The 9,538-nt window shown below is 37.1% G+C and overlaps 1 protein-coding gene across 1 annotated transcript; it reads right to left on the reverse strand.

Moving 5' to 3' along the window:
• Window positions 1–3,703: 3,703 nt before the first annotated feature.
• LOC110327689 (olfactory receptor 486-like) lies at window positions 3,704–4,652 on the reverse strand. Its single transcript, XM_021206824.1, has one exon. It carries the CDS (start codon window positions 4,646–4,648, stop codon window positions 3,704–3,706), a length of 945 nt encoding a protein of 314 aa, XP_021062483.1. The 5' UTR covers window positions 4,649–4,652.
• Between the last annotated feature and the right edge of the window lie 4,886 nt (window positions 4,653–9,538).

Here is a 9,538-nt window from a genome sequence, read left to right on the forward strand (position 1 = left end):
AACTTGTAGTAAGGACACATGCTCCATTATGTTCATAGCAAACTTATTTATAATAACCAGAAACTGGAAAAAATTCAGATGTCCCTCAACAGAGGAATGGATACAGAAAATGTGGTACATTTACACAATGGTGTACTACTCAGCTATTAAAAACAATGAATTTATGAAACTCTTAGGCAAATGGATGGATCTGGACAATATCATCCTGAGAGAGGTAATCCAATCTCAAAAGAACACACATTCAATACACTCAATGATACATGGATATTAGCCCAGAAACTTAGAATACCCAAGATACAGTTGGCGAAACTCTTGAAACTCATGAAGAAAGATGACCAAATTATGAGTATCTCATTCCTTCTTAAAAGGGGGGAACAAAATACCCATGGAAGGATTTACAGAGAAAAAGTTCTGAGCTGAGACTGAAGGAAAGACCATCCAGAGATTCCCCCACCTGGGGTTCCATCCCATAAACAACCACCACCAAACCCAGACACTATTGCATATACCAACAAGATTTTGCTGACAGTACTCTGATATAGCTCTATCCTGTGAGGCTATGCCAATGCCTGGCAAATAGAGAAGTGGATGCTCCCAGTCATTCATTGGACTGAGCACAAGGTCACCAATGAAGGAGCCTTAGAAAATACCCAGGAAGCTGAAGGGCTCTGAAGCCCCATAGGAAGAATATCAATATGAACTAACCAGTACCCCCAGAGCTTCTTGGAACTATACCACCAATCAAAGAAAACACATGGTGGAACTTGTGGCACTAGCTATATTCTGTCATCAATGGGAGGAGAGGCTCTTTCTTGGTCATGTGAAGTTTCTATGCCCCAGTATAGGGGAATCCCAGGACCAGGAAAGGGAGTGGGTGAGTTGGGGAGCAGGAGGAGGGGGAGTGGTTAGGGTAGTTTTGGATAGAAACTAGGAAATGGGGTAACATTTGATTTTTCCTTTGATTACTATGTAGTGTTCTTTCCTATTTCTTCTGATAACTTTGCTTTGAAATCCATCAAATTATATACTACAATGTACATAGTCCTGGCTGTCATGGAACTTACTCTGTAGACCAGGCTGGCCTCGAACTCAGAAATTTGCCTGCCTCTGACTCCCAAGTGCTGGGATTAAAGGCATGCACCACCACACCCCTTTGTTTTATCTTTTTAACAGCCCCTTACTCTGAGGTAATGTTTGTCCTTGATGTCAAAAGATGTTTTTGGATGCAGCAGAAGGATGTATTTGTTTTAATCCATTCTCTTAGTCTGTACCTTTTTAGTAGAGAATTGATACCATTGATATTATATTAATGGCCAATGATGTTTTATACCTCTTATTTATTGTTGTAGTTGGTACTGGTAGTGATGATGGTGGTGGAGGAGGAGGATGTGTTTGTATACTTTCCTTCTTTGGTTTTCCGTTCTGAGATTATTTATTCCTTCCCTATCTTTTCATAGTTTAGTTAACTTCTTTGAGTTGTATTTTTCCTTTTATCACCTTCAATAGGGTGATATTCATATGTAGATATTGTTTAAATTTGGCTTTTTTATGCAATATGGATTTGAACACACTAGCTGGTAAGGCCACAGAAACAGGGAAGCTAACTGAAGACCTTCATTACTCTCTCTTCTCCTTCAAGTTCTTTGCCCCAGTCTCATCCCTAGCTCTGCAACACCTGCTATAGCCTTCCCTGCCTACCTGTACTCATTTACTGTGCATCCCTTAATCTTCTTTTCCTACCCCTCCTCCTTTACTTTATTCCAGCCCTCACCTCTAACAGACACTCCTCATTAACTCAATGATCACTCATGCTAGGAAATTATGTAGGCAGACTGCAAATATTCACCTCTTCATCTGCTTCATCAGGACAGATCCCTGGAATTGCATCTCCAACTCCTTAGTGGAATACCTGTTTAAGTTCTTTTTAAATTAACCTGATCCCTAATGGAGCACAAAGATCCTCTCCTTTAAGCTTCCTTTAACCAAATTTTCCCTCTTAGGTTTTATTTCATTTTGTTTTGTTTTATTTTGTTTTCCCCCAACTTTTATTCTCTCTCTCTCTCTCTCTCTCTCTCTCTCTCTCTCTCTCTTCTCTAATGGCCTGGTTCAGTCTAGACCACTTCAGATTTATCTATAATAAAACTTTATTCTCAACTACACCTAGGAGTGGTCATATTTTCACTTATATATGGCATATTTGAGTTCCTCTCCAAGGTGCAAGGAAATCACCCTCTCCCAGCTGAGTTGCTGATTTGACTCTGCAAAGGTACACACGAATCATTTTTTTTTCTGTGACCCACCAAGTTGGACTCCAAATTCTAGAGTCTCCCTTTTCATTGTCTTCCCTCCACCTGCTCTAACTATTCATATACTCAGTAAATTGTTTTAGCTCCTACAGGTTGCTATGTTTCCTGCTCATTCCTCATTCATCTCAGTCTCTCTGGCTCCTACAGCCTACTATGCCCTCCCAAGGTGCTTGTCTGGGCATTTCTTTGACCTGCTATGCCCTCTTGGACTTCTGTACTAAGGCACTTGCACCCTCCCTTTCACCCAAAGCCTCCTTCAGTTGGTGTTTTTAGCTGCTTTCATTGCTCATCTCTTTCATTGTCCCTTTGTCTTCTATTACTACAAAAGCCACACTAGTATGTACCACAATGTACTTTCAATCTAGTGGGCACATATCATGTGAAAAGCGATGCCTATCCTACATAATTTGGGACATTTATCTCTGACAAGTCTCTCAGTCCTCTTGGGGATACCTCAGATTGAACACTTATTGACTGGATCTAAGTTGCACAAGGTCCACAAAATGATACCATACCTCATACCACTATCAGGGCCAACACCTAAGGTAGACAAGTCATAGACCCTAGGGAAGAACATACCACCATTAGTTTGATAAATAGGTATAATATCAAACCAATTTTCAATGACTTGTCATTATACTCAGGATTAGTTTATCTTCCAACCATTATCAGAGCAGATTCTTTGTACAATAGTTAGTGATTAACATATAACTTACTGGTGTGAAAAGAATTGAGACAGAAATGCTCAGATATGAATGAAACATCTACATCACACACTCTTCTATCCAAGAATAACAATTATTGTGATAGACTAGGTGGAGATACTGGAAAAGCTGGAGGTGGCAGATGACTACAAAGAAACACTGCTTTCAGGGCATAAAAGAATGGTTGTAGGTATGACTCATGGTAGTTGTATCAGTGTCTATAAGCACAAAGGCAGAAACAATACTAGCATACAGAGAAGACCTGGTCACAGTGTCCAACTCTAGCTGAGGTTTTACTGACAATTGATATTTTTCAGAAGAATGAGAGTCAATTTCGTTAAAGAGTATTTTCTCAGCAGGCTAATCATGTATCAATAGATAACTACAAACTGAAAAGTACACAGAAAGTTCAAATTGCAACACAGGGATTATTTTATAGGAGATGGGTTATAGGGATGAGAAGAGCTGGGGATGAGGGTAAACATGTTCAAATATATTCTATTAGGTTCACTAAGGTACATTTGAAAATATAAACAGGAGAGTGCAATAAAATACAATAGCTACACACACTGGAAGAAACAGATTAGAGCCAAAGGAGAAATGCTAAGACTTATAACCAAACCTGATATGATGGTTACATTGGTCTCGTAGAATTAAAATTATTATATTAAGTTTTATCAACAACTGATTGCTCTATAACAATATGTTCCTATAAAATTGTCTTTTCAGGGCACCCTTAATCTCATTATTCCGGAGGCTGTAGATGAGGGGATTCAACATGGGGATTGCTACCGTGTAGAACAGAGACACCACCTTGTTCTGGTCCCCAGAGTAGGTGGACTTTGGCATCACATAATTGAATGTGGCAGTTCCATAAGAAAGAGTGACTGCAGTGAGGTGGGAGGTACAAGTGGAGAAGGCTTTTTGGCGACCCTCAGTGGAGTGCATCTTCAGGATGGTGATGAGGATATAGAAATAAGATATGACTATAACAATCAATGTGGTCATAGAGATTGAGCCAGCAGTAAATGAGATAACAATTCCAGAGACACTCACATCAGAACAGGAGAGTTCCATAATAGGAGGAAAATCACAGAAAAAGTGATTAACTCTATTTGGTCCACAGAAGAGAAAAGAAAAAAAGAAATGAGTTACAAATGAAGCATTAAGGAAACCCCCTACATAAGATCCTATAACCAACTGGATACAGACTTGTGTGGACAATTTTGTGGAATAAAGCAGTGGGTTACAGATTGCTACGAAGCGATCATAAGCCATGGCAGCCAGAAGGAAGAATTCAACTGTCCCAAAGAAAGCAGCTGAGCTGAGCTGGATGCCACATCCAAGGTAAGAGATGGTATGTCTCTCAGTCAGGAAGTTAACAAGCATATTGGGTGTGACAGAAGATGAAAGGCCCATATCAACAGAAGCCAAGTGGCTGAGAAAAAAGTACATGGGGTGATGGAGCTGGGAAGAGACTCTGATGAGAAGAATGGTGCTGAAGTTCCCAGACACAGTCACCAGGTAGATGCACAGGATGATGGTGAAGAGAACAACTCTAAGGACTGCATTATCTGTTAATCCCAATAAAATGAACTCTGTCACTGCAGTGTGGTTCCCATTGTTTAGGAAAGCCATAGGATAACATAGCTGCTGCCAGATCAAGGCTGTGATGGAGACAGTACAGAAACGGATTTATAAATAGTTCAATTCATTTCATATAATATGCACATGAAAGGTATTAACAGTAAACATACTATCCAAAAATTTGGAATAACAATGTATGTTTTGCTCAAGTTTTCATTGTTCATACATTTTTATACAATAATCTCTTTAAAATATTCAATCAAATAAGCTAGAAATGTGGGGTAAATAATAAATAACTTTTATTTACAATTTTTATAACAAAACATATGTAATTGTCATTATAGTTAAATACATAAAAGCATGCTATGTTTGAGTCAGTTGGGTTAGCAGGTAAAAATTCATTCTACAAAGCCTGACTTCTGACATCCCAAGTTTAACTTCCTAAACTCACAAGGTAGGAGAAGAGATCTAACTCCTGGTTTTTTCTTTTGACACTCACACCTACGCATTTGCTTTCATCACTCTCTTCAGACACATTAATAAATGAATGGATATAAAATTATATGTGCCCTTTCAAAATAATAATTTAATATAACAAAGAAATAAAAAGTAAAATATTAGAATTATGTAATGAAGACTTAAATTATTGCTAAATATATTGAACCACCAGCACAGGATTTAAAAAATAATTTGTATTCATTTATAATTTATATTTTTATTTCAACAAAATATCAATTAATTGTTTTGTGTTGCTGCTTTTGGTTTTGTTTTGTTTTTATCAGGGTAGGGATTTTCTTTGTAGTCCTGGCTCTCTCGTTATGTAAATGAGGCTGGCCTTGAACATACACACACACACACACACACACACACACACATATTCCCACACCTAATACATACATACTTACGTGAAATAACATATTGTGGAACTCAGAGACTGCTCTTGGGATAAGTGCAATGACTATATTCAAAGAGGACCTTTGGTTAATTCTTAGCGTCCACATGGTTTTTCACAGCAGTTTGTTTTTACAGTTCTTAGGACAAAATGCCCTCTTCTGATCCTCATCAAAACTAGGAATTCAAATGGCACATGTATATACAATAGGAAGCACTCATATATATTAAATAAAAATAACAAAGTTTAAAAAAATTAGATATGAACATCAGGGGTTGAACTCAGTATATTGTTCTCAGTAACTTCACTGTAAGTGAATGATGGCAATGCTGTTCAAAGTATACACAAATCCTGGAAAGACAGAAGGATAATACGTCAGCTTTCCCATGTTTAGTACGTAGAAATGTGCCTTGTAGGTGATACTAATCTCAAGAGTTTGTAAAACTCAATAAGGATTGTGTTAAATTTACAAGTTGAATTTACTACTGTAAACTCATTAGATATTTTAAATTCTTCTAAGTAGATCATTGTTCCTTAAAGTAATTTGGAAAATCAATTTTATCATCTTGTGAAATATAAATATTTAACACATTATTAGTTTAGACACAGTAGCTCCTTACCTAGTATCACAGCATTTTCTAACTGGAGAATGATAGAATGAATTCAACAGAGGATACTGCTCAATATTCAACCTCAGAAGTTAAGAGATTTATCAAGGTTTACCCACAAGGGGCAGATTGACTGTCATCCCTCACATTCTATACTTAGATCCTCATTTGTCTACAGTGATGCCTGTGAGACTGGCACATTCAGTCAATAAACAAGGCAGGTCCTTGCACAGAATATCCCCTGACAATAAGCCACCAAAGTATTTCAAAGCTAAGTGAACTTCTTAGCCCTTTGGTGAATGCTACATGTACACAGATATGAAGTTCTTACTTACGGATGTATAAATAAGGAATCTATGAAAACTTCATTTTTGGCCTGATCATTCTGAACAATTTACTAATGAAATACAAGGTGATTACATGAAGGTTTATTTTTCTCCCTTCTGTTACATAACTTCATAATTTCATCAGACATGTTTCAACATCAGGGTTAATAAATGTACCACATGTCAAGGAAAAAAAATCTCCATTTACCATTAAAGTCAAAATCTTACCACTTGAAATAAGAATTCATTTCAAATTAAGATGTTCAAAGTTACTATGACTTTATAGCTGCAAACCTGTTTCCCACTGTCATTGCCACTGAGGATAAGTCCCTGCAGAAGCTCTGGATTCCAATGTGAATTCAAAGCTTCAGGGATCATTACCTATTTTCCAGTGAGTGCTGAGAAGTTCATTTAACACAAGCACAATTAATTTTCAAGGAGTCCAGCAATCTCAAGCAATCTATTAAATTTCAAATTTTGTGACTATTGGTGCACTTTCACTCAGTAATTATGGGAGGTACAGGATCACAAGTAATCTTAGGAAAATACTCCTGCCAGTTGATATTTGATTCAGGTTAGGTCAAGTTAGGAAATATTGCACTGGTCACTAAAATGGACCACATTGGCTTCTTTTATTCAATGAACATGAATTTTTATTTTACTCTTTTAGTGATTTTTGATGTGACATACTGCATTAGATACTTTGGTAAGCATAGGCAGGGATGAGATGTTTAGTTGAATAATAGTAATTATAGGTACTCACATTTTTATAGGCAAAAATATAAAATAATATTGTTAAATAGAAAATAAAGAGTAGAAAGAGATATGGGTGATTTCCAGGTTGGAATAAACATTCCATAGCTCTTACCTCAAACAAAAGACAGTTGGTATCAGCTCTTATGATATAGTGTAGAACAGAAGCATGGTTGACCTGAAGAGACAGCTCAATTCTCTTCCTAATCTTGATTCTATTAAGTTCTACATTGTATTAGTTCCTTTAATCTTCATTGTTGATACAGTTTCCACTTCCATGCTACATTTGTCTATTTAATATTTTGACTTTTCATTTTGTAGCAGATAGTCTTCAACAATATCACATATGAATTGACTCTGCAACATCAAGAGATAAAATGTACAGCATGCATTCAAATCTGATACCTAATATGTTCCTCATCTTCTACATGGCAGAGTGATGACTGTCACTGATGAACTTATCTAGAAGGAGTAAAGGAGATGAATACAATTAGATATTTGCAAAAACTTGTTCAAACTTTTCATAATTTATTGTTCTAATTTACATGAAATGTAACAAAAGATATAGGTAGATAACACATATTTATATCAGCATAAGTTTCTATAATTTGTACAGTCCTGATGAAATTCAGAAGAATTTTAACAAGGAGATCAGGAATTAAAGGGGATTTATCCCATAGGCTGCATTCTGATGTATATTATCTTTCTTTACACTGGCTAGTGATTTGCTGTTTGTACTTTTGTTGAGGCAGAGACACTGACAGGTAACAGTTTTCTTCCTGCAATGGATTCTTTCTGAGATAGGGAAAATTACTATTCTCCAGTGGATTGCCACTAGATATATCAACCACACTTCACTGTAGTATACACGTACAGAAGTATGGGACCAATATAAAACAGACTTTATGATTTTTGTTTTATATTTATATTTATATTTATATATTTCATTTATTTTTCTTTTGAGATGGAAATAGAGATGGCATGAAATTATGTGATTCTGGAGGTGAAGCAGATCTGGAAGGAGAGGGAAGAAAGAACATGATTATTATATAATGGATGAATTTTTAAATTAATAGTTAAAAGGAGAGAAAGGAAAATATTTTTAAAATATAATAGAAGACAAGAAGACAAAGAAATGAAAAAAAGGAAAAAGAAATGAAGAAAGATAAAAGTATAAAACAAAAGGCCAAGGGGACAGCAGATCTGGCGAGGATGTGGAGAAAGAGGCACACTCCTCCATTGCTGGTAGGATTGCAAGCTGGTTTACCGCTGTGGAAATCAGTTTGGTGTTTCCTCAGAGAATTGGACATAGTACTACCTGATGATCCAGCAATACCACTCCTGGGCATATACCCAGAAGATGCTCCAGCATGTAATAAGGATACATGCTCCACTATATTCATAGCAGCCATTTTTATAATAGCCAGAAGCTGGAAAGAACTCAGATGTCCTTCAACAGAAAAATGTATACAGAAAATGTGGTACATTTACACAATGGAGTACCACACAGCTATTAAAAGCAATGAATTTATGGAATTCTTAGGCAAATGGATGGAATCTGGAGTATATCAATCATCCTGAGTGAGGTAACCAAATTACAAAAGAACACATATGATATACACTCACTGATAAGTGGACATCAGCCCTGAAGCTTGGAATAACCAAGATATAATTTGCAAAACACATGAAACTCAAGAAGAAGGAAGATCAAAGAATAGATACTTTGATCTTTCTGAGAAGGGGGAACAAAATACCCATGAAAGGAGTTACAGAGACAAAATATGTAGCAGAGACCAGAGGAATGACCATCCAGAGAGTGTCCCACCTGGGCATCCATCCCATAAACAACCACCAAACCCAGACATTATTGCAGCAAAATTGACAGGAGATTGATATAGCTGTCTCCAGAGAGGCTCGGCCAGTGCCTGGCAAATATAGAAGTGGATACTCACATTCATCAATTGGATGGGGCACAGGGTCCCAAAGAAGGAGCTAGAGACAGTACCCAAGGATCTGAAGAGGTTTGCAGCCATATAGGAGGAACAACAATATGAACTAACCAGTATCTCTAGAGCTCCCTGGGACTAAACCACCAATCAAAGAAAACACATGCTTGAACTCATGGCTCTAGCTACATATGTAGCAGAGGATGGCCTAGTCAGTCATCAATGGGAGGAGAGGTCCTTGGTCTTGTGAAGGTTATATACCCTAGTTTAGGGGAATGCCAGGGCCAGGAAGCAGGAGTGGGTGCGTTGGTGAACAAGGGGAGGACAGAGGGGTTAACAGATTTTTGGAGGGGAAACTAGGAAAGGAGATAACACTTGAAATGTAAATAAAGAAAATATCTAATAAAAATATGAAA

The sequence above is a fragment of the Mus pahari genome, chromosome 1 (assembly GCF_900095145.1).
Source record: "Mus pahari chromosome 1, PAHARI_EIJ_v1.1, whole genome shotgun sequence".
Lineage (NCBI taxonomy): Eukaryota > Metazoa > Chordata > Mammalia > Rodentia > Muridae > Mus > Mus pahari.

Bases quoted from the DNA above. Each gene is read 5' to 3' on its own strand.
- LOC110327689 (XM_021206824.1), bottom strand. From the start codon at position 4,648: ATGGCTTTCCTAAACAATGGGAACCACACTGCAGTGACAGAGTTCATT.